The sequence below is a fragment of the Trachurus trachurus genome, assembly GCF_905171665.1.
Source record: "Trachurus trachurus genome assembly, chromosome: 10".
In the NCBI taxonomy this organism is placed as follows: domain Eukaryota; kingdom Metazoa; phylum Chordata; class Actinopteri; order Carangiformes; family Carangidae; genus Trachurus; species Trachurus trachurus.
Genome location: NC_139894.1, coordinates 12,538,818 through 12,564,300, shown reverse-complemented (window position 1 = coordinate 12,564,300; position 25,483 = coordinate 12,538,818). Strand labels below are relative to the sequence as shown.

At 42.5% G+C, this 25,483-nt stretch overlaps 2 protein-coding genes across 2 annotated transcripts; both read right to left on the bottom strand.

The window, feature by feature from the left end:
* Positions 1 to 562: 562 nt before the first annotated feature.
* On the bottom strand, positions 563 to 9,898 carry sfxn5b (sideroflexin 5b). Its single transcript, XM_083980465.1, has 14 exons — positions 9,574 to 9,898; positions 5,822 to 5,890; positions 4,921 to 4,998; positions 4,396 to 4,422; positions 4,231 to 4,285; positions 4,110 to 4,135; positions 3,925 to 3,978; positions 3,714 to 3,770; positions 3,356 to 3,421; positions 3,068 to 3,158; positions 2,744 to 2,859; positions 2,430 to 2,515; positions 1,097 to 1,214; positions 563 to 841 (listed from the first exon to the last, which is right to left on the bottom strand). Exons 1-14 carry the CDS (start codon positions 9,628 to 9,630, stop codon positions 764 to 766), a joined length of 978 nt encoding a protein of 325 aa, XP_083836591.1. The 5' UTR covers positions 9,631 to 9,898; the 3' UTR covers positions 563 to 763.
* Positions 9,899 to 11,869: 1,971 nt separating this feature from the next.
* On the bottom strand, positions 11,870 to 24,831 carry rab11fip5b (RAB11 family interacting protein 5b (class I); the record flags this gene model as incomplete). Its single annotated transcript, XM_083980362.1, has 6 exons — positions 11,870 to 12,130; positions 13,724 to 13,859; positions 17,765 to 20,263; positions 20,956 to 21,562; positions 21,792 to 22,324; positions 24,452 to 24,831. 6 exons carry the CDS (start codon positions 24,829 to 24,831, stop codon positions 11,870 to 11,872), a joined length of 4,416 nt encoding a protein of 1,471 aa, XP_083836488.1.
* Between the last annotated feature and the right edge of the window lie 652 nt (positions 24,832 to 25,483).

Sequence of the window (25,483 nt, the reverse complement as noted above, 5' to 3'; positions counted from 1 at the left end):
CTTGTGTCCAATAGTATTTTAGAAAAAAAAAAAAAAAAGCAGACCTGAAAGTACTTTTCAGCCTTCCTAGAAATTAACTCGTAAGTAAAAGTAAAAATATTTGTCTTGGAAATGTACTCAAGAGTAATAAGTACCAAAGAAATCTAATACTCAAGTAAAGTACAAATCCTCTGGATATATACTTAAGTACAGTACTCAAGTAAATTTACTCCGTTACTGTCCACCACTGCTTATACGTTTGTAATATAACGTTAGCCAAATGATTTTATGTCAGGACAAAAAGTCAGTTATTACAGGTTCAAACTGCATTGATAAACTGGCTCACACTATACTTGAGCAGTCATCGCTATACTGTATGTGGGTGGGGAACACTGAGTTGTACATATTAAAATAATTGTATTAATTCTAAAAAACTGATTTTACAGGAAATATATAATTATTTCTATATTCAGAGCAGCTTCCCTGTTCCTGTCCTGAAAACAGTGAGGACAGAAAAAGCTGGGAAGAAACCATGACTCACTAATTGCCAGGATCATGAGAAGTGTAATTTAAAAAAAAAAAAAAGAAGAAGAAAAGGTTAAGAAACCCTGGGTTAGTAATCGATGATGTACAGGCTTTGCTGTGACGCTGCAGCAGACAGATCCCAAACCTGTGGACGGGAGAAACCTTTACAGGAGGTTCTCTCCACGATGCAAACTCGTCTCCCTCCTCGTCCTCCCTGTCCTCTATTCTCTCCTCCTCTCTCCTCACACCACGCCATCCATCATAAACCCTTGTTGTAGGTCACCACCTTGCAATCAGTTGCCATGGCGATCTCCGGCTCAAGGCGAGACACCTCTATCTGCAAAAAGCACATGTGAAACTGAATTTAGCTGCACTTCTTCTTGTCTTTAAGCCCTGAAAAATCATTTTGACTCTTAATCAGACATGGGAAGAGACATCTGGAATGAGAGGTAAATATGAGCTTGTGGGTCGGGGCTGTGCATGTCAAGTGGTGTATGTGTAATTCATTTCTTTTTTTTCTCCAGCTGCTACCCTCAGCCATCTGGCCTTGATTCGGCAGCAGAGGAAGTTCATCTCCAAGTATATGCTGTACCTGAGACATCTGCGGGAACAGGCTGATGGCCACGGGCAGGGAGAGGCCGAAGGTAACCAGGCACACGAGGCTGTGGATGGGCAGCAACAATCTGCGGTTGCTCTGCAGGAATCGCAGCCTACACAAGTCAAGACAGAGATAAAAAAAAAAAAAAGGAAACGTGAGCCAGTGTGGATCGATCTCACATGACTGCTGCAAAGCCAGGCGCCGATATTTTTAGACCTGGCGGAAAACGTCATGTACAGATTTTGGGGGGAGCTATTTTTGCACAATTAGTGGGTGTGAAAGTTCCAATTATGAGTTAAATGAGTCAGACTGCAGATATTTAATTTTATTCCATTCTACAATAGAAATAGCAATTTTTTTTTTATGACTTTAGGGCACAACAACATATATTTAAAGGGATAGTTCAACAAAGTAGTTCAACCCATAGATATTCAGTTAATCAACAAAAAAAGAAATTGACATTTGAGAGGTTGAAATCAGTATATTTTTGCTTAAAGGGATAGTTGAACATTTTGGCAAATTGGCCCATTGCCATAATCCCTACTGTATAGTCGTAGCAGTAGGTTTGTTACCTTTAATTGTCGGTGCAAGCTATTTTTAGAACGGCGGAGCAGAGCCGCGAGCTGCTCAGAGCTACGCTACGGAGGCTAATGGGATTTCTTGGTTTCTCTCATCAAACTCATCAAATACACAATCCAACAACTCCAAAACTCTCTGGTGGACAAGTTATGACCTGCACATTCACCACGCTATGAGATAGTAATGGAACGTTACGCGACAGAGTTGTTTTCGAGGCAAATGCAGAAACTGCTTGCTGAAAAACTGCCCCCAATGGGAACGCGCATCAGTGGTTTTGCATGAATTTACCTCTAAAACAGCAAAGCGTTTTGGAGTTGTTGGATTGTGTATTTGATGAGTTTGATGAGGAAAACCAAGAAATCCCATGAGCCTCCGTAGAGTAGCTCTGAGCAGCTTGCGGCTCTGCTCCGCCGTTCTAAAAATAGCTTGCACCGACAATTAAAGGTAACGGACCTACTGCTATGACTATAGGGATCATGGCAATGGGCCAATTTGCCAAAATGATTAACTATCCCTTTAAGCAAAAATATACTGATTTCAACCTCTCAAATGTCAGTTTCTTTTTTTGTCGATTAACTGAATATCTATGGGTTTTCTACAAAACAATACATTAAAAGACATTTTTCTCAATCTGATGATATTTTATATATCCAGTGTTTACTCAAATATTTAGGAAATAATTGTTGGTTTCAACCAACGTCAGTTTACAGTAAAAGCAAGAAAAACAATGATATCCTTCAACACAAACCTCTCTAGGTAGGACATAATGATGGGGGGCAGGACAAAGATCGGCATGGGGAGGACCACACGTGTGAAGGCGGTCTCCGTTATTGCCTGGGGGGAAAAGATGAGAACATTGTGCACACGCTTCATTTGAAACACTGCAATGAGTTGGATTTAATTTTCCCAGTGATGGGATCAGATGGGAGCTGAATTACAGGAGTCGAGCAGGAAATTATCCATTTTCTCCACTATCAGCCATCGTATGTCCATTTCATTGAAAAACAGCAAACGTGTTCACGTGAAAAGGAACGCTGAGTGTGCGGAAAAAAATAAACTCACATGTCTTGCAGCGATTTTGGAGGATCCCACCACATTCCCATTGTCGTCCAGCACGTCGATACCTTCAGACAGCTCGTTGTGTCTCATCAGACCCACGTTACAGATGTTTGCACTGGCTGAGCAGGGAGGGGAAGGAAGTTTATACCGAGTTTGTACAAGTCCACAAAACAAGAACAGAAACATAATAAACGTTTTGAAATGACTGTAACATGAAATTTCTGATACGAGACAAAAAGACTGTGATATCGGTTACACATTGCACCTCCAACCACCAGAGGGCCACGTAATGACACCTGCAGTGTGACTGGTACATGGGGTCCTCACCTACAGCGGGGAAGGGCACGAGTCTCTGTATTATCATCCTGGTGGCAGGACTCAGCTTGTTGGCTTTCTGAATCAACACATTCAGTCCCACCTACAGACACAAATATCACACCCTCAGGCAAGAGAAGTTCAGGTCAATCAATGAAGAGCCACTCTCTTCATCAAATGCACAGTACAGATGCTGAAGCAGCTTATGACTTTACCGTCATCTACAGCTCTTTGTGGGTAATTACAGAAAAAAACAAGGTATGTAAATCTAATCCATTGACACTGATAAGAAAAACTCACTGCAATGGAGACGGCACTGGTCACAGCTCCCACATAGCCTTGGAGAAACTTGGATGTTGGTGTCGGCTGAAGAAGAACAAAATAATTACTTATTTATAGTTAAGTGAGACTGCTGTAAATGCTTTGTCAGGACATTTAACCTATTTCCTTTTTTTGCTTGTTGAATTGTTTTTTTTTCTTTCTGTTGTTTGTTTGTTTTTTTGTAGAAAAAAGCCCAGACACCAAAACATTAGACAGGATTTTCTGTTATGGCATTGAAACAATAAACTCAACAAAAAGTCAAAATCTAATACAACAAAAATGATAAATTATGATTATTTAGATATTTTTCGGTCATAAAAAAAAACACAGTTTCTACCTTTGTGGCATTGCGGTTGGCGTAGTTCACACAAGCGTTGTGACTCTGGTTCAGCCACTGCAGGTAAAGATGATGAGGGTTAAATAAATGATTGTAGGAAGGGAGGGAGGAAGAAGGGGAGGTGGGTCTGTAAAAATGTGCTTACCTGATGTTTAAAATGTACAACAAATGCAATGGTTTTATAGTAGGTATGCTATGTAATTTCCAGTACCTGCCATATAATGGTAGACACCACAGTCTGATTTGGGAGGAGGAGGCCAATGACCTAGATGAAACCAGGGAATAAGATCTTATTTCTGGATAAAAATAAGTCCAAAGTCTCATCTCTTCTGCCCCCCACACATGACCATGTTGTATGAAATGTGTGATGTGATTTTTTTTTAATGTGGGACTTACAATTGGTGTTCCGAATGGGACATAACCTGCACAGTGGAAACATTGATTTTCAGCGTAAGCACGATGACTAAATGGACCAAACTTGAACAGCTTCAGCAAAGATCTTCATCTGAAGTCGTACCTGACATTCGAAATGGCATGAAGATCTTCTCTCCTGTGTCAGGATGAATGATGGCCTGCGTGCAGAGAGCAGATCATCATCCTCATGCTGCCAGGAGCCCCGAAGGCTTTGAATGTATGGAAGTGCAGTTGACCTGAGCTCACCTACAGCTGCTCACACACTTACCTGCTTGATCTTCTGGGCTTCCCACAGCTGCACAGGAGCAGTGATGTGAGGTTAAAGAGAAAAACAACTGTTAATTATATGGTCTTCATCAATTTTTTTTGAATGTGGAGAGAAGTTCATAAATTTGAATTGTTTTATCATGATAACTGTGTGTTTTTCTGTCGCCAGGGTTTTGTTTTTGTTGATATGTAAGGTAGATTTCCTTCAGGAACAGATGTTACCACATCTGACAACACGGCCATTGTGGCATGTGTGAAGAAGGGACAGGAAGATGAATACAGGGACCTGGTGGGGGCGTTCACAGACTGGTGCAACAAGAACAACTTGTTGCTTAATACATCAAAGACCAAAGAAATGATTATTGACTTTGGCAGGTCCAAGAGATCCTTACGGCCTGTGACTGTGGATGGGCTGGACATTGAGAGGGGTCAGTCATACAAGTACCTAATTTGAATTTCCCTGCTAGGGATGAATAAAGTATTCTCTATTCGATTCTATTCTATCAAACTGCAGCACCGTGCTCACCTGAACATCAGACACTCCGGGTGGAAGCGCGCCATGATTATAATCATCCAGCAGTTTGATGCATTCTTTCAGTCGCCTCTACAGATGAAGGAAAGGGAGACAAAGAGGACTCAGTTTGAGTAAGAATGTATTTGTTTTGAAATGCTCCGTTAGTATTGCTGACATCTTAATTGCATTTTGATACTCAATTTGAACATGAACTGTGTATCGTTTCAACAAAAAGGAGTTTCCTGCGTATTTAGAGCTATATATACCAGTGGCATATCTTTCTCTTTAAAAGGTTTAGCTTACTTCTGTTTCTGAGACAGTAGTCTATATAAAACTATGGACACACAGCTAAAACATTAAGCATCACTTTATCTTCTCAAAATGCAAACAAATCAAATACAAAGACATCTTCAGCATCAAATAATTATTTGTCAGTTGTCTGTCCACTTTCTGTCAAGGTCAGACATTTCTTTAAAAGTTTGCAAAATTAAGTCTACTGTGATGGTTACCACTGAATGTACTGACAACTTTCACTTCATTAATTACTATGGTTCACCTGTCTCAGATTTTTCTTGATGTTTATTTGCAGAATCATGAATCTAATTGACCCTGATGTGGGTTTCAGATGTTTTTAGTGCAAAATATGTGTTAAGTATATTGATATTTGATCGCTTGTTAAACGGTCATATCCTTCTCTTTTTATTTATTTAATGTTAGAGCTGTCAACATGACTGTCAGATTAAAAAAATCTTTAGAAACAACAAACCCTTTGCATGTTTTGCTTGAAAAAAAAAAAACTAAACCGACCAAAATGATGCATCATTTATCAGAATTGTTTTGTTTTTTTGGTCAATTGCATATTGTGTATTCATTCGTTATAGTGACATATTGACAGTTTTACAGATGAGTTTACCTCCGACACAAAAAGGGTGCTGGGGTCGATGATGTCTATGCAGTGTCTCAGACGACCGAGGAAGGAACTCTGGAAAAGACAAAGTTAATTCTCAGTGTCGGTGGACATGACAGTAACAGCTGACCAGCCTCTACTCTGTTAATGAGTAATTTTTCCACAAGTCCTCTGAGCTTATTTATGGCTACTCATTGCTGTAAAACATTGTTTTATCTGCTCCCCACAGCTGCTTTGAAATACTATATAAGAATAAAGGTAATTTATGTGTTTTTACAATATCATGCACACACACACACCTCATTACTTCTTCATGTGTATAGAATATAAAGATATATGTAGATGAATAAAACTGTATTATCCACACCACCTTAACTAAGATGTCAGAAAGGCTGCAGTTCAAATTTATCATATCATATAAATTAATTGAACTGTTCAGTAACCCTTTACCTCCATATAACATGGTGTAAATGTTGTTTTAAAGAGTTTTGCACAGTGCCAGTTCCAACAATATACAACAAATTCAAGTATCCCCTTCATTTTATTTTTATTTTTTGGCCCAAATCTGTCACTTTCAGACAAACTGGCTCTAAAAAATCAGACTCAGCTTTTAAAACAACAACTAAGCAGCATAAACTTCCTCTCAGATCATTAAAATAGCCAAGTTGCCAACAACAATACTGAGGACATGACCCCTGTGCCTGCAGTGGCTGCTCCACAGTCCTGAGTACCATCTGTGATAACTCTGAGTCATTAAGTTTGAACTCCCATGCAGGACAATGAATCATTGCCGGCTCAGTTCACTGAATGAAGACCATGAGATGCTGCTGAAAGGAGAACCTTTGTGCTCTCACATTAGACAGTCTTGTTCAGGGAAACAAAGACTGATGCAAAAATTATGCTGCAGCATGTCGACAAAGTAGTTTGGGAAGAAGGCTTTTTGCTTTCTTGCCAAGAGTTACATTAGATACATTAGACAATCAATACTGCACTAATGTCTATACATTAAAGGTGGCTCCAGAAAACAGCTGGTTCGTATAGTGCAAACACAGGAAGCAAGGGAACGGAGAGCATCTGTGCCAAGGTAAATCCAACCTCCCAGTAGCTTTAGAGCTCAGACTCATTGTCATTTCTTCTTTTTCTCATTGGCCTTACATCCCCAGAGAAAGCAAGCTGTATTTTCAGAAGAAAAGTTGAAGTCCTCATGCAGGACATTATGATACTTGTTTGTTTTATTTGACGACTGACAGCTGAAACGGCAACCTCCAAACAGGAATTTGAGTTTAGGCTCTCCTCACAGTATCTTGCTCAAACTGAAATCTCAAATTGGTATATTAATATATTAAAAAAAATGAATATTTTGAAATGCCAACGTAAAGAACAGCTGAATTGTCATATGCTCAGTGATGAAATGTCAAAACAAAACTGTACCCACAACAGCTGAAATGTAAAAATGAACTGTGCCTTTAAAGACTAACTCGTGACAATCTGAGCAAATTTACATTTTCCAAACACATTCTTCCAAGTGAGTTTTGGAGCTTGCTGGTAAAGCGCTTGGTTCTCTGTTCTCTGTTCCCTTCACTGTCTACATCAGCATGCCAATTGCTAAGTGTGCGTTGCCAGCAGTCTGGAAAGGCCCAATAGCAGTTTATGCCAAGAGTCTCTTTGGCAAACCAGATGGTCGAAAACATGGCAGCTTATATCAGATTCCCTCGGAGACATTTATCAGTTATGGAGGACAGGAATCACAGTGGAAAGACAGTGGAGCAAAGAAATCTCTATTTTAATTATCTCTCCAGCAGCACAGGGTCCTAATTGAAATGTCTGGAAACAGCCACTGGTCTTAAAGACTGTGGATAAACCATCTTTGTTCACTGTAACCCTCTGTTTGCTGCCTCTTGCCTCCGTCACACGTCTCCTCCGCTGACAGGCCTTATGTGCTGCAGAGCTGTTTTGTAAGTCTGGGGTAGAGAGAGGATCCATGTGAGGAGCCTGCTTTAATTATGCATGAGTTTCAGCTCCCTAGAGAGTACACAACAAGGCCTGCAAGAGACGGAGCGCCGGCGGAAAGCACACACGCACACGCACACACACACACACACACAAACCAGGCAAGATTTATGCTGATTCAAGGACTGGCCTAATTTTAACTGCTTTGACGCAAAGAAATGAAAGTATTACAGCACCTTTATCAACCCTACTGTAGGCTACATTAAGCTCTGGCTGCTGATGGAGGAATAAGAAAACAAATTAAAGGGGCCATATTGGAAAGATTTCCAACCAGAGGAAGTAGGCGATAGGAGTATTTGCAGTGCGCCAATGATAGGAGATGGAAACCAAGGATGAATATTATCTCAAAATGATAAATGACTGTCACTAAAATGACTAATTCATGAGGCGGAGAGTGTTAGTTATGTAGGATAGGCTTTCTATGAATTCTTTGGTAATTGTTGTAGGCCTATTCATGAATTCGTAACCCATTGTTACATGTGTTTTTTGTTGTTGTTATGGGGACATCTACTAACTAGGTGATAGGAAGTAATCGTGAACATTTTCTATCTTTAACGCAGAACTTTTAGTGCCTGAAACTAATTAAGTAGTTTTTGTGCCAGACAACTATTTTAGCAACCATGACTTCTGTTGCTACGCACGTTCTAATTTGGAGAACTTGTTGGCTTTATTGCTGTGTTGTTGGTTGTGGTTGTTGTTGATTTTATATTTTATTTGTTATTTTCTGACTCTTTAATTGTTTATTAGACTTTCCAACAACATACCACTTAACATTATGTTTACACATTCTGATATGGGCAACATACTTTCTTTTGAGTTTTTTCTTTAAAATAAAAAAAAAAGCCTTAACACTGTGAATCTATGTTTGCATTTTGCATCAGTGACTTATTCTCTTGGTGTGAATATGGACTTCACTCCGTGTAGGAGCAGCAGCAGCAGCAGCAGGTGAATCATTTCCTGTGGGCTGCTGTCTGAACAAAGAGGCAGCTTCACAGTTAATGTGATATCCGAGCGAACGTGAAGGTCACATTATCTTTCAGGGCTGACCAATGCAAATTCATTTCTGAGGGGGACGTGGAGATTGAGTAATGGGCTTCAGATAAGGAGGCAGGCACAGCACATTAATCTCGATCAAAAAAAAAAAGTGGGGCGACAGTCAGGCAGCCCGCAGAAAGCATCCGGGAAGAAAATGTTGATGGGTGTTTTGCATGAGATGGAGAAACTGATGCACAGATTTGTAATCAGGAAAGTAAAGAAAGGGGAGAGGAGAACAAAAGAAGCAGGTGCACGTGTATCGTGATAAAGTGCATGAGGGCTGCCTTTAAGATTTAAGATAGCAGCGATGGTGATGGTGATGGTGATAAATCAGTCACGGAGCAAAGCTGTGAAATCTGTCAGCGGAGATGATGAGCTCTGACGACGGGCAATTAGCCTACTGTTTCAGCAGGGCAGAGGATGGGGGAACTATATGAACTCGGAGCTGATCCCATCTTGGCCACTTTTAATATCTGCTGTGGTAGGAGAAAGTTGTTGTGCAAAGAAACAAAGAATCGCATCGCTGATCAAAAGCAACTTTCGCTACAAAAGTGTCTCAGCAGCATCCGGTGCAGGAGGAGCTGGGGGGGCAGGGGCAGCAGGGGCAGGATGGACCGAGGATGGGGCTGTTTTTTCCCCACTCTCCCTTAAAAAAAAAACCTCACAAACAAACTAAAATGCGGGTTAAAAAACGGAACATAACGAAGTCTTACCTGGTCGTATCGGGGTCTCCCGAGCTGGAAAGCAGGACACGCTGCAGATTCCGCCATGACACCGAACTACTTATTTATTAATGAAGCGAATCATGAACGGATTTTCAAGTGGAGCCAACTACATAACACTTCAGTGTGTAACTAGTCGAAAGAAAACGAGCCGCTACGTCTGACGGGAGCTGTAGTCTCCTCGTTGTTGTTGGCTTTAATACTGGCAAAGTTGGAGGACCGCGTGACTTAGGCTGTAGGACACATCCCAAATTAATCGATAAGGTGAAAACTATTGCATAACTGTCGGCATTGATGTGTGGAGAGATAACGGTTTTAAGCGCCCGTAGGTGTTGGCAGTGACGCGATCAATCATTGGGGCTCCGCGCGGAGGAGAGGTGTGGCCTGCAGAGAGGAGAAGAGGTGTCCGGGTGGACTAATGGATCAGCCCGCGACTGCACTGTGTGACTTATTAAATAACCTGCAGCTGAAAAACACGATCTATCACCTAACTGAACACTTTCATTATACTCCTTGTCATACAGTGGCCACGAGCGAGAGACTTTTGCTTATAAATGACCAAAGTGAGCAACATTAAATGTGCATAAAATACCTTAGTCTTATCCATGATATGCACCTTGAAGAGAACAAAACCATGCAATAGTAATACTATAATAATAATAATAATAATAATAATAATAATAATAATAATAATAATAATAATAATAATAATAATAATAATAATAATGCAGAGAGAATTATGAAGAAATGCCTGTGAAATAATCATTTACACTCACAGTGGGCTACTGTACTCACATTAAATCAAATTATTAAAATTACCACTGCTTACCTTCAGTTGGTAGACGTTGCTTCACCTTAATCAGCTGCAATAATACATACAACAAAACAACAACAAGAGCTGTACAGATGCTCAGTTCAAACAACGAAACAAAACAAAAAACAGATCAAATCCTGGGTCCAAATAAAACACACCCTGTCTTATATCAATGGCCAGCTGTGAAACTTGTCAAATAATCTGTTGGTGTTATCTCTACTAAATCAGACAGATTGACACGTATTTAGTGGAGTCCTAGCCTACTTGAAAATCCCAGGTGAGCGTCTAAACCAGCAGGTTTCCCCCCCAACACTTTGTAGCGAGGAGCGCCCTCCAGTGGAGAGAAGTGAGCATTACTGCAGACAGAGACTGATCATTGATGTGCACTTTATTTTCATTACAGTACAGTACTGCGGTCATGTACAGTAAAGCGTTGCAAGTAGCTACACTGGTACTAGAGTGGTATTAGAGAATATATTATCATGACAAAAGTATTCAATAGAAATAACTTATAATACTCTTATTTACTGCATTGATGCTCATTTTATTTCCACAGATAAATGTTGCTTTTTCAACAAAATAAAAACTGCAGGATGGACGACAAAACATAAAAATATATTAAAACATTCTTGTTGATTTAGTGTAAGAAGAAATAAGAATTTAAGGAATCAAGAAACAAACTGAAAACAAGTCTTCATCCTCTGAAATCTTTCCTGGCAGACATGAACATTGTTGTTGTTTTGTTTTTTGTTTTTTTCATCATACAGCAATGTTAATACAGAAACATCTCTTTTTGGAGTATTCACATTATAGAGCAGCATTTCATGATGTGTCGCTATTTTCTTTTGTGGCATTTCTTAAACAATTCTACATGAAAATATGTAATTAAGTCAAGTTAACCTTTGTGCACTTGATATTTCATAAAACTATTTGAGAAAATTGAGAAAATCATGTGTCAAAATGTTTTTTTTTGCACCTCTGCGGCTGCAGTTTTAAGATTACTTGAGCCAACGTCATATTTTACCTGTGGGGAAAAATGTAATCCCTGGAGAGCGCATTCAATGCACCTCCAAAGAAAGTGTTTTCCCCTAGCCTCTATTTCATTTTATACACATGTGAAAGCAGTGAGTTTGAAGTTTAAACTGACAACAGCTGACTACCTTAAGTTATTCTAGTAAGCATTGGTAAAATAATCACTTGCATCCGCTTTGATTGAAGCTTTTCGCATAGTAATTTTTTTATTTTTTTTTTCCGTCCGTGCCAGATTGAGATAGAAACCAGCATGCACGTTGGGTAACATCAACAGGGCAGTATTATCAGTGAGAAGACCTGGACGACTCGTGGAGCATTTGTTTGACTGAAACTGACTCTAGAACAGTGACTCCCAATCTCCATCGATAACCCTGTTTGAGGAAACTGTATTCTAGACGATTACGCCTCACCTGTGACAAAACTGACAGTCTGGTGCCGTGGTCACTTGTGCCTACCTCGCACTTGGAGCAGCGTGGGCGTCTGCTCCATGATCCGCAGTAAAAGATTGTCGATGTAGTCCTCCAGGTCTCTGACCTGTGCCTTGACCTTTTTCAGCTCTGCCTCGCATTTCCCCAGCTGCGCGTCCTGCTGCTCCGAGGCCGCCTGCTGCTTCTGCATGTCCATCTCCTGCTGCAGCAGCAGGGAGATCAGCTCCATGTTGGTCAGGTGCTGGTACTGAGCCGACGTGTCTACAGCCGCCTCCTACCAGAGAGGAGCAGACACAGGAAGTCACGCAAAGGTCTTCTCAATGTCACATTAACAGTAATGTGCTTATTCACTGTCTTGCAGTTCAGATCAATAACATTTTCACACACTGATCGACCAGACTGGTTTTAATGTTTTAACTAAGTCAGTCCGTGAAGCTGTGGAAAATCAAATTATCAATGATTATGAATGAACACTTCAAACAGGCCGTTGATATACACCAAACAGCTACATAAATAAACCAGTCACCTATTTTAATGTTATAGCTGATCTGTGTTTATGTCCATTTAACATGAAGCTACAGCCAGGATATGGTTGTCATACAGTAGCTTATTTTATCTTATCATAAAGACCGCAATCTAGCCTGGCTTTGTCCAAAGACACTTGTGGGTGTTTGTATTGATTAAACAAAACAGACACAACATGTTCAGAGCTGGTAGCCAGATGTTTCCACTCTGTATGCTACGGTTACGCTAACCGTCTCCTGGCTGTAGTTTAAAACTTAATCGATGAAAGTGGTGTCGATCTTCTCATGTAATTATGCAACTTTTCCTGCACAAGTAAAAATGTGACTGGAAACACCTCACGCTGTCGTAAAAGAAAACATTTTCAGTTGTAGTTGACAAAATTGAAGCGAGTCACAGGAAACAGTGAAGTCATCACATCTGCTCTGCTCCTGCAGTGTTTTTATTAACACCATTTGCAGTGCTGGTGTTAATAATTGCTCCTGGTAGCATTAAACAGACGATGGACTTAATGGCTTTCAGTGATTCACTGTGACATCTTAATAAGTTCAGCCCGCCTCTGTTTGCACAGTGACACTTGCACTGTGATTTCTTTCTAATCCTTCTTGCCACAAACGTGACATAATGAAAGGTAATGGTCGTCAGCGCGCCCAGCTCAAATCTACACATTTTCCAGGCTCGACCTCAAACGTGTCAAAATGTAATGTCAACAGAAATTAAATATGGTTGTTATTAAAATATTTGAAAGCATAAATTAAGAAAACAGAAAACAAAGTAATGCCGTTTCAAACCCCATCAAAAGCCACCTCAATAATTACAGAAATCTTCAATGAAGAGACCAAAAACAGTTCACATTAAATTTAACATGAATAAATTAACATAAATTAATTAACATAACACTGATTATTTTCAGGTTAGACTAATGGTGGCAACCTGGTAAATTATCATTTTCCCTGAACAGCATCACAATCTGGCCATTCACTTTATTAATTGGTATTTTGTTACACAAACAGTGTTACAGTACAGCACAGAATTTTAGGACCTGAAAAAACAAAACAAAAAAAACTTTTATCTGGGCCAAAAAATGATGTCACAGAGAGGAGTGATGGGATCAGCGTTTCGCTCCCCAGTGGTGGAAGTGACCTCAGGGCTAACAGGGAGCTGGTAGGTAGCAGCTGCACTCTTTCATGTTTTTTCTGTCTCATTGTGGCAGTTCATGCCAGTTAATATCATTATCACAGTTTTAGGTTTAGTAATAACCCTCATAACATTTCTGTTAAGGGCAAAACGGCAGACTATCAGGGGCAGTGAAGGACTAGAGTTGTGTGTTTTTGTTTCACAGTACCTGACTCCTCTCAGGTTCCACCACCACCTGGTGGGCGGTGCGTCCGGGGTGGATCGTGGACTTGAGCTTCTCCAGAACCGAACGACCATCCTTCTTCTCTGATTGGCTGGAGGTTAATGGCTTCACTGGATGAGGTCTGCAAAGTCGAAAGGTCAGCACTCGCATGCCAACATGGATATACTGTACTGTATGTCTGCTGTAAGTGCACAACTGTTTCTCATTGACTCGTTGTATGTGGTTGAATGAGGTAAAGTTACTGTGTTAATATTTCAGTTCATCTAAGCTTACTTGTTGAAAAAGCTCAAAAAACAAAAATCTGACTCTGTAAAGGAATAATAAGCACGACAGGCAACATCTTACCATCTTGTGTTCTTTGGGCATTAGAAACTGCAGCTGTTTCGCTCAAATTTCAACAAGAAATTTGCTAAAATGCAAGTGCAGGAACTCTATGTTATCCTCCTACTTGAGGTTGAAATCATATTGGGAGGTGGCGCAGTGTTTTTACTGTACAACAACAGGGAATGTGGAGAAACAGAAAATTAGAATAAAGCCAGAATTCAAATTAAAGCTAAATTGTGATTGCAGCAGAAAGAAGCTAGGTTTTCTGAGGTAACTGCACATTTGTCATGTTGCTTTTATTTATTTATTTGTATTATTGTTTAAAACATATTGAAGTGCATAAAGATAACATAAAGATTTGTGAATGCAACTAAAAAGTTTGTCCCCTGAGCAACAACACAGTAAATAATGTCCAGTCTGGCTCTGAGTCCTTTACATTATTTAATCCTCCACTGTCCCCTGACTGTCCTCTATTCATTCTTCTGTATCATAGGTACAGGTTTCACCCTTTGCTGCCCTTGTTTTCCTGGGAAGCCATTCATCTAAATCTAAGTCTAAAATCAAACACTAACTCAGACTCCAACCACGACTGACTGTCTCTGTTGTACTTTTAGATATTCTACTACTTGGATTTACCTTTATCTCCAGGGCAATTCCATACAAATGTCAACCTCACCATGAAAAAATAAAGTAGCCATATTTATAACAAAACCCATTTGAAATGTATCATCAAGGTCTATATTTTGAAGTACAAAATACATTTGATCATAATATTCATGCAAATACATGTTTTTCCTCACTACAATGAGGAGACGCAATAATGTAAAAATGTATTTTTCAAATAACCAAATTGTATGACTTTCTGAATGGCCAAAATGGCAAAAAGAAATCACCTACAAGATGTCTTCTAACCTCACTTTTTATCAAGAAGGGCTGTTGTATCAATATTTAAATCAGTTATGTACTTTGTGTCTTTCCATTGTCAGGTGGAACGTGCTATTAATGATGCCCGTTTATGGGACAGCGCATGTAACGTCCATAACGTTTTTTAAGAAAAGTTGTCATAAAACATGCATCTGGAAAGCAATTTCAGCCAAACTTTCTAAGCAAAGCTAACTTTCATGAAGATGACATATTAGCAACAATTGGTCATCCTGGTCTTATTTTTATTATTATTTCTGAGCGTTACGGACGTTACCGTGACGGACGTTACATATTGTAGATGAATTCTTGAGTCAATCATCTGAACCCCAGTCCATGTGTGAACAATGTTGATTACACTGTATCACGTTAATGGTTACACCCCACTATGATACAAGTTAATACTGCTCCTGTGGCTCGCTGTGTAGTGCTTATCATCCTGTATGAGCTATTTGCAGGAATGGGCTGCCGACATGGGAAAATGTTACTGTATCACATTAGGCTACGCGGGTACACTGCCATTCTTGCTCGCTGTTTAACAGGGTTGAGCCGGCGCGTATCTGGTATGGTTAAAGCACTTTTGACGAGTAGCTACGATTATTTTACGAATAATACGAGTCATTATCTGTGCTTTTGATTAATGAAAACTACACACACAAACAGGTCACTACAGCTGTGCCCCGCTCCGCTCTCTCTCTCACACACACACACACACACACACACACACACACACACACACACACACACACACACACACACACACACACACACACACACACACACACACACACACACACACACAGTGACAACCTCTCTGTCAATCACTCACGTTTGACAGCTCACGTCTCGTCTCACTTCAATACCAGTTAAGTTTTCCTCCGCTCGCTTTCACGTCGGTCCGTAATTATTTATAGTCAGTAGGCTACTAGAGATTCTGGTAAACTTTATTCTTAGACCTGGTGCTTTTGTTTTGGCCAGACAGTTCGACTTGCGTCGCGCCTCTCACTTTTTTTTTTTTTTTTTGGTTCGCCAATTCATTAGAGGGATAGTTCACCCAAAATTCAAATTTCACTCATTATCTACTCACCCTCATGTCAACTAAAAAGACACAACAAAAAACATCTAAATACCTCCATACTGCTCGTCTGTAATGTCCCTCTTGTATTGAAGCATGAGAAATTGTTTTGAAAAAAATTAAATAAGTCTATATTCTAAGCTTGTTTGTAGCGGAAGCTCCCAGTGTCTCGGTTCACTGCCCTTCCTGTGTCTTGCACTGACCGGCGGAACAATTTCTCATGTCGGGGCTTCAATACCAGAGGGACATTACAAGACGAGCACTATGGAGGTATCTGGATGTTTTTTGGTGTCTTTTTGGTCGAAGAAAGTTGGTATCCATTCACAACCATTATGGACAAATACTGCTGCGCGGACCCCCCCCCCCCCCCCCCCGTAACTCAGAGAAGGCACAGAGGACTCTGAAAATTCTCACAGCTCTTAGTCGACATGAGGGTGAGTAGATAATGAGTGAAATTTGAATTTTGGGTGAACTATCCCTTTAAAGTGACACACACACACACACACACACACACACACACACACACACACACACACACACACACACACACACACACACACACACACACACACACACTAATCAACATTATGTTTAACTTTGTGTATAAAAGAAAAAGAGAACATGATGTACACTTTAAATTATAAGCATATAGTCTGTAATTTGGGCATTCATCATTAACTTTTCCCTGGCTAACTTCTGGCTAGCTAAAATTTGCTGTTAACGTTAGCTTCATATGAGTGAAAGATCAGGCACAATCAGCTATAATGTTAATTGTACCATATAAGTGCTAAATCCTCTTCATTATTATCAACACACAAGCTTAAAAAGGCCACTGAAGTCAAACAAATGTGGGTAAACCACTATTTTTGACTGTCTATTTCAGACATGTAACATCCATAACGCAAAAATGTAACATCCATAACGGCACTTTTCTGTGATTCTTTCCTTAACAGGAAAAACAAGGTTTTCCTGAATGTGCTTTTTGGGTACCTCAAACCCTTCCCTACAAAAATATATTTAACATGTTAGTCTTTGAAAGATCAATTCACAGAGTTTTCATCATGTGTTCAGTGAGTCCAAAAAGCTTGTCCATTTCCGTAACATCCATAACGCTGGGTATTTTGTCACTTCTCTCAAAATCCAAAAGGTCAAAACATTTCATATTGCAGGCTTATTTTTATCCCAATACGTGTAACTAAAATATGTATATTAAATTTTCTAATTCATATCAATGCCTTGTCAAAGTTCAGCTTAGTTTCCAATTTTCTCTCTGAATGTAACATCCATAACGCTGGAATTGCCCAGCAGCAAAGTAGCTAAGTTTAAAGAGAAGCTAAGTTTAGGTGGAACAATGTGTAAGAAATCAACAAATTACCAGAGCCAACGAGAGTCTGAAGCATGAGATGAATAACATAAATGTGAAGCAAAGCCAAGACCGGTGCACAGCAGTCGTCATCCATCCACTTTGGATGAGAAGGCAGAATATACATAAATAATCAAATGAATACACAAATGCATTCAACACCAAGCAAGCCAGGCCACCAGTAAACAAAGCAAACAGAGCAACAAAATTAAAAGTAAATGAATAAATAAATACTATTTACTGTACGTGTTTTGTGTTGTATGTGGAAATCTTGTCTGTTATTCCAAGTTACCACAGCTTTTAAATGCCTACATGAGTCATAACCTGGTGTGAGGATTCTCACCTGCTCTCCTGACGGGGCAGGTTGTTAGCTGGCTGTGTCTCCTCAGGCAAAAGTGAGTGGCGTGCATCGACCAGGGGCTGGTCAGTGGTGGAGGTGGTAGAGTAGGAGGAGGTGTAGGGGGCCACAGCCAGAGTAGTGCTGGCTCCGGCACTGGGCCCCATGCTTGAGGGATGTATGGAGGGGCAACAGACAGAGGTAGGGTGGAGCTCGGCCTGTGCGTCAGCGGACAGGGAGAGTGCAGAGGGGGTGGAGGGAGAGGAGGGTGCAGGCTCTTGCAAAGATCGCCCAATCTTTGACTTTGAAGGGGATCTTGGCGCTACTTTTGCGTGGAGGTCTTCGAAACTGATCTCGGAGGGTTTTCCTGTTGCATAGTTTTCTGGAAGGAGAGACGCTGCGTTCTCTTTCGAAGATCTTTGTGATGCTGTGTTGGTGCTATCTACTTGTAAGTCTGTCTGTTTATCCAACGCCAGTAAGGAAGAAAGCGCCGATTTGGTCGGCTGATACGACAGTGGTCCTTCCCTCACTTGTGAAATGTTTTGAACGAGCGACAGCAGCTGTTCAAACTCTTTGTCATCGCTTTTGCTTTGGCTGCTCGGGCTGCCGGTGCTGTTCTGTCGGGACACTCCCTTCGGCCTAAAACGTGCACTAACCACCCCAGAAAACACCTGCGTCTGTTTGAGCGCGGCTAGCTTAGCTTCTGGATTGCCATTATCATCAAAGTCCTTTTGTGTCTTCTTGAAATCATCGTCCCCTGTTGTCTTGTCTCCTCTGGATCCGGTTTCAAGATCGGGTGCATTGGACGTTTGAGCTTGTGGCGACAACTCAGTGACCTCTCTGCTATTTGCCCTGGAGTGGCCATGTGGCGCCACGTTATTCAGCTCACATCGACACTCTTGGCAGTTGTCTTGACAAGCTGAGGGCGGTTTGCACAGTGAATTCGAAGAAGTGCTTACTGCGAACGAAGAGTCCATATCAGAAATGTACGTGTCCTTTAAAGTGAACATATCCTCAGGTGTCGTGTCCTCGTGGTAGACGGTTGTCAGGGAATCTTCTGCCGGTGGGGGCAAAGTCCCACCTAAACTGTCGATGCCTTTGAGAGTATCGACCACCTCCGACTGAGAGGAGCCGTCAGAATCAATAAAACTAAAGTCTAACTGATTCACGTTCATGTTGAGGTCTCCTAAGGTCAGTGAGAAAGACACGTTATTGTTGATGCACGTTTCAGTTGGATCGTGCTCTACTTCCTCCTCTACAAGATCAGAAATAGTATCTAGGACCCTAATGTCTGGGTCAGGGGAGGTAATGTTTGCCATGTTCAAAAGGTCTGTAATGGACATCTCACTATCAAGATACATTTTAGGTCCCAAGTTCTTAAATGGGATGTCGTTTCCAGTGGTTTCCTCAGATTTCAATGACAAACCACAACTGTTCACTTTGGGTTGACCATAGTTCCCTCTAAACATGCGTCCATACAAGTCTTGCTCGAACAGCATCCCTCCCCAGCAGTCGGTATCGTCCTCCAGAGGTTCGTACTTGAACTTCCTGAGCTTCTCTTCGCATACGAGACCCGGAGACGTGGCGTTTGTGCACGGCTGGGAGTGGACGCTGAGGGAGTCGGAGGTCTCGTTGCTGCTCGTGTTAGGATCTGGAGATATGCTGTTCCTCTTGCACTCGCCTTCCCTTCCGCGTTGTAGCGAGGCCACGCCGGTCTGCGAGAGGAGGTAGGCTTCTTTGTGGACGGCCAGCTCCTGACCTCTGTGCAGCCAGCCGTCCGAGAAAATCTCATTCACAGAAGTTCTTAAAAGCCTCCTCGGGGGCAGAGGTGGAGGCTGCTCTTCACACGTTTGCAGTTGTTGTGCATGATTACCGCCATTGTTGTTAACCGGATAGTTACGTCCGTGAGATGGAGGCGGACTGGTTCTCGGCTGTTTCTGAGGAAGACTCCCTTTGGGTGAGTTGAGCCTGCTAGAGGCAAAAGCATCAAAAAAGTCATCCCATTCTCCCGCGCTCTCTGACATGGAGCGAGGCGCTGCATGGTTAGAGTTGGGTGCAGCTGCTTTGGGTAATAATGCAGGAAGAGATATCTGTCTAGCTACTGGCCTGGGGCGCTCTCGCTTTATGGAAGCCATATTTGTAGCGTTAACATTATGAGCAGGGCTGGGTGTGTAGGGCTGGGGGGGCAGAGTGGTGTAGTGGAAAGGGGACGAGCCAGAAGAGGAGCAAGGCGCAAAAGGAGGGGACCTCTGCGACTCTTCGGCTATGAGCTCCTCAAAGAAGGGATTGCGCTGCATATGTGGGTGGAAAGGGTTGGAGGGGGAGAGGGGAGTCGAGGAGGGGGAGGAGGGGGGGGTGAAGGGGTTGGACTGACTGCAATCATCAGGTGAGACATGGGCGGAGGGGGAGGGAGAGGTAGAGGAGCACTGATAGGGAAGAGGGGAGAGAGGAGGTAGGGGATGGGGTACGTCTGAGCTGCTTTCTACCTTAGGAGAAACTTCCAGCCTGTGGAGGAAAATAGGGCACAATAGTCCTCTTAGTTAATGATGTGCCAGGTTACCAAATGGCGAACATCTTTCTTACACAAACACAACAGACAACTAAAATACTAGCTGGTATTCCACAACAAAGTGTTTCGCTCAGCTAACTGCAATGTCAAAATAACAGTAGATAGAAAACTGGCCAAATGAAAGAGTTATGGAAACAGTAACAGAAAGTAAATCAAAAGAAGCAAAGCACATCTGGAAAATAATCAAGCAAATCAAAAAATAAATAGTGCATTGTAGCCATTCAAGACCATCTGTGCTGGCAGTTATTCTGTTGGGTGAGCTCATATCAACATGGAATGATTTTTCTTCACGTCCTTCTGCGAGAGCATTTTTCTAAACCTCAGTGATGTTGCATCTGTCACTGAGAAATGTAGACACACGCTGGTGACGATGGAAGTGCTGGGGGTGCTCTTTGTGGAAAATATAGTATGAGGTGATGATACAGCGTGGTCATGAAATGGAGAAATCTATGAACTAAATCAATTCCATTTTCAAATGAGCAGGGAGGAGAGAGAAAAAACTGTGAACTCAGGACACCCAACTGAATACTGGCCTTCCCGTATGCCGGCTGTTGTGCCTGGATACAAGATACATTCATCAAACAACGGTGGAGCCCAGAGGCAAAGCCTGTAAATGACCCCGACTCACCTTGGCTTATTCTGGGATTCGCCAGAGCCGAACCAGCCTCTGAGCCTCCCCTCAGATGCTGAAGCGGCCTGGTTCAGGTCTGACTTAGCCGGGAGAGAGTCACTCCTCCCACCGGAGAATAACGTCTTTCGTAGCTTCCTCCCTTTTTCTGGCGAACCAGAGGCCGAGGTGACGACTGGAGCGGCTTCCTGCATGGGGCGACCTCCCGACTGAGCTTGCTGATTCGGAGGCGACGACGCCTGGCTTTCCCTGTCTTCCTCTTTGTCCTCTTTCTTCAGCTTGTCGAAGGACCAGCGGCGGCCCTCGGCGAAGGAACTCTTGTCCTCGCTTCTCTTGGTGAGGTTCTGCAAGGACCGGGAGAGCGGGGAGCATTTCTCCAGCAGGACCAGCTTGGACGGGAGGGCTCCGGAGCTCTTTGGGGTCGATGGCTCAGAGTCGTAAACATGGCTTCCGTTTATACACAAGGAGGACTTGGACTGAGTCATGGTCTGACCCTTGAGCGACTCCATGGCGAGGTTTGGTCGAGGGAAGGCTGTGATCTTGCTCGCTTCATCGCTGAAGGCTCGCTTGTGTGTGAGAACCTTTGTGGTGTGCTGGCTGGTGAGCACTGTTGGAAAGAAGCAAAGAATGAAAAAAAAAAAGAAATGTTCCAACATTATTTCATATTAGCACAGCTATAAAAACATATTTATTCAATTTCAGGGTTTTATTTCATACATTTGAAGGTGGTCTTCAGCCACAGCAAGGCAACGCAGCCCTGCTCTTAACACTGTGGGAAACCCTGACTCATTATTGGGCTCTTATTTCATACATGTGTAAGTGATTTCAAAGCTTACCTTTTTTAGCTAAATCTGCTTCTCCATAGTGGGTGTCGACTCGCACTTTGGACGTGTAGATGGGGGAGCTGGGAGGATCAGACAGCAGATTCAGACTGGGTGGGGGGCCGGGGTTATCACTGGCCATGGAAGACACACTGCTCTCTGAAGCCAGGGACGAGCAGGACCTGGTGTCGGATGACTTGCGCAGTTTTCCTTTGAAGAAATCTTTCATCTTGCTCCTCTTCTCCTCCTGCACCTCCACTTCTTGTGGCTCCACCACCGGCCCGCTCCCCTCCTCTCCGAACGGCTGCCCCATGGATCCGGACAGGGCGGCGTAGCGGCCAGGCACAATGGCTGAGGAAGACTCCACATCCCCCCTCTTCCTCCCCGTGACGCGATCCTTGAGCTTGCCGAAAGCAGAGCGGGGTTTGTCCTTAATGGTGAGGTCGAACATGCTGGCTGTCATGTTGTTACGGGTAAACTGGACTGTCACCTGAAGTTCGCCACGTTCCTTCTCCTTCCTTCCTACCTTGGAGTTGAGCTTGAACCATCTGGAGAAATAAAAATAAAAAACACAACCTTATACCTCTGCCTTTACTGACAGTATATGATGTGCACTGGTGTCTGTCTAAAGCTTAAATCAAAGGGTGCGTGTGTCATCTGGCCATTCACTGGGACAAAATGAGCAACAACAACAAAAAAAACATTGATTTCCTTTTGGCAATGCTTTGCACGTATTACATAATCTGGAGGTACTGTTTGGGGATTTTACTTTGAAAAATCTTTGAAAACAAACCGTTTCACAAGCCTCCAAACAGGAAATCACAAACCAAATTCCTGAGAGTCCACCCACTACCTACACCTGATGCGTGTGCACCGTATAGCCCATCAACAACACGAGGCGTCGACAATGAAATTCTGCCTCCTACGTCCTTTGAGTGGACCAGAGAAAAGTGTTAGAGCCAAAACTAACAGCAGGAATCCAGTGAGTTTCACTGAGCGTACAGAGAGAGAGAGGAGAGAGGGCGGAGAAGCCACAATTAAAGCCAGATGTGATGTATTCCTTCACTCTCTGCTCTTCTGTGTTTTTTGTTTTTTTTTGGTGGAAATATTTTGCATTTTACTCGTGACTTCTGTTACGTCACCTGTGGCACAACCGAGGTCTTGAAAGACTCAAAATAAGGCAAATTAGATAAGACACAGGGCCACATTTTGAAAGATTCACCACAACAGTAAACAAGAGGACTCACTGTTTCAGTCTGTAGCTCAGCCACATATAGAGACAATAACTTCACTGTGAGTTGTAAAAAAAAACATTTATAACATCCAACACGCCGAAGAAGACACTAACTTATCTGATTGAGAGGTTATAGCTGTGATAACTTAATCATGAATAAGAAATAATCTAAATAACATACAGGATGAAATTATTATTGTTAAATATAACTTAAAGCAGATTAAAATTGGTTTTGGCTGAATAAGTATCTGCCTCCTCTCCTTATAGATAACTAAAGGAGCTTTCTATTTCCTCTCTTATCTCCTTTCCTTTGGCTTCAGTCTATCATTACTTCCCCAGACAGACTGTGCCTCTTTAGCTCTGCCAGCTGTGCTTCAATTGAGCTGGTGGATTTTTGTTTTGTCCTCGGTGCAGCTCTGCAGCTCCGCATGTCTGACTGCATAAACTGGTCGTGTGTGTATGGAAGTCACGTTCACACTACTATAATAGGGAACGATGCCTCACTATTAAGACTTTAACTACCGACTTTCAGTCATAGTGCACTGGCTCTTCATCCGGCCTAAGATAAATTCATTTACTGCGAGGATTTTGAGGAATTCTGACCTTGCATGACCAACATTTCTACCATTTTCTACCTCCCTGCAGACAGACCACATCCCTTCGCTATTTATATCTGAGCTATTATACCAAGTATGGGGTTCTGTCTCAGTTTGAAAATGGTAATCACTAGTTTAGATGTTTTTTGGATAATTTGAGTCCAAGAGAAATAAGTGATAAAGGATAGAGTTGTCCTATAAGCTGTTAAATGTCCTATCAAGAGATATTTAATAATGCTCAGACATATCAGCTACCACAAAGGAGTTTAATTGTGGAAGACTGTGCATAAAGATGGAGGCTGTGTTTGCAGTTTCCACTGTGGAAAAGGCATCTCGTCTTGTTGATTTGCAGTGCATTATGGGAGCTGCTGCTAGAGTTGCCTAAAGGGCATCGGTATGAATTTTAAGGATCTCAGTTTAGAGGGATGAAGCTTAATGAGCCTTTGAAGCATTTATGGTTCACAAGTTGCTAATCCAAAAAAACTCCAACACATCTGTGCAATGTGCATGCTTTCTTGTGGGAAGTCATCACTGTGACTAATGAGTCAACTCAGCTGCTGTATTTTGGGTTGGACATGAAGCACATGGTTGATAATTATAGCACACTATGAGGAGATTGTCAAAGCAGGATCAGCTGCATGAGTGGGGGGGGGGGACTATTCTAAAATAGCTGATGAATTCACTCAATAATTTAGTGACAGCTCTCTGCAGCTTTTGAATGGAGATGTGCATTTAAAATAAAAAGCTGCAGGTATCCTGGTCTGACATAAAAGCATGACACATCATTTCTATTTCGTGGCTTGTCATGCAAAAAGCTGCATTAAAACTACCAAAACACAACCTACTCATCTCTTGGACACATTCCCTCCTGAAATATCTTATCAAGGGGGATGATGGTTTGACCGAGGAACACGTCCAGCCCGATCAGCACTCGGTGCATCACCGTGAGGACCAGGTCGCCGCTCCCCGGGGGGTAGGCGCTCCGGCCGCCGTCCTCCAGGATCCCCGGCAGCAGCTCGAAGCAGCACTCCTCGTTCCACTGTGGCACCTCCGCCTTCTCCACCAGCCCGGTCGTGTACTTCTCCTTCCCCACCTGGATGATGGTGTAGAGGTAGCGGCTGCCGTGCTTGCCCTTGGTTCGCAGTCCTCTGGCGCGGAGCACGGTGACATTCACATGAGTGGGCACCCATCGCTGATCATCGTCCAGGTCTATCAGTGACATCATTTTTGCACCGCTACACAGGGGCCCAGTGGCCGTGTTCCTAAATAACAATCGCTGCTTCACTCAGTCGCATGTCCTTTCACTTGATTGGGAGATCATGCCGTCTTCACGTTGCGCCACAGTGTCCGTTCTGCGCATAAAAAAAAACAAAAAAAACCTCTGCAGAATATCTCCAAAGTCCGCCCGAGTCTCTCTGAGGGTTTACCCGAGGCCAGTTTTTTTAGACAGCAGACGGGGAGCTTATGTTCAGCTTGAAGCTCTGCGTGCCATTCCCAAATTCAATCAATGCAAACCAAGTTAGGCGAGCTGCGTGCAGAAACCATCCCGTGTCCGCGCTGCGTTCATGTCGCACCACTATAGTTTTACTGTCCGAAATCTGCTCTGTTGTGATCACGGCCCGCCCTCCTCCACAACAGCAGGCCCGCATACAGTGAGAGAGGTGCCGCAGCAGAATTAAAGAGAAACACCCATCCAGACCTTCAGCAGATGCACCGACACACAGGCTGCTGTAGGTGCTGTATGGACACCAGCGTGTGTTTGTGTGTGTGTGTGAGTGAGCCGGGAGGATGCTGGATCAGCGGCTTGTTAAACACCAGAAACCATGTGGTCTCTCAAGTTTCAGGGAGGGACAGTCCGTGAAAATCAAATATTATTC

Coding starts and splice junctions, on each gene's coding strand:
- sfxn5b (XM_083980465.1), bottom strand. CDS start 9,630: ATGGCGGAATCTGCAGCGTGTCCTGCTTTCCAGCTCGGGAGACCCCGA. Junction 3,159..3,355: donor CCAGTGCCGTCTCCATTGCA/GTGAGTTTTTCT, acceptor TTGTGTCTGTAG/GTGGGACTGAATGTGTTGAT. Junction 2,860..3,067: donor CGTGCCCTTCCCCGCTGTAG/GTGAGGACCCCA, acceptor CTCCCTGCTCAG/CCAGTGCAAACATCTGTAAC.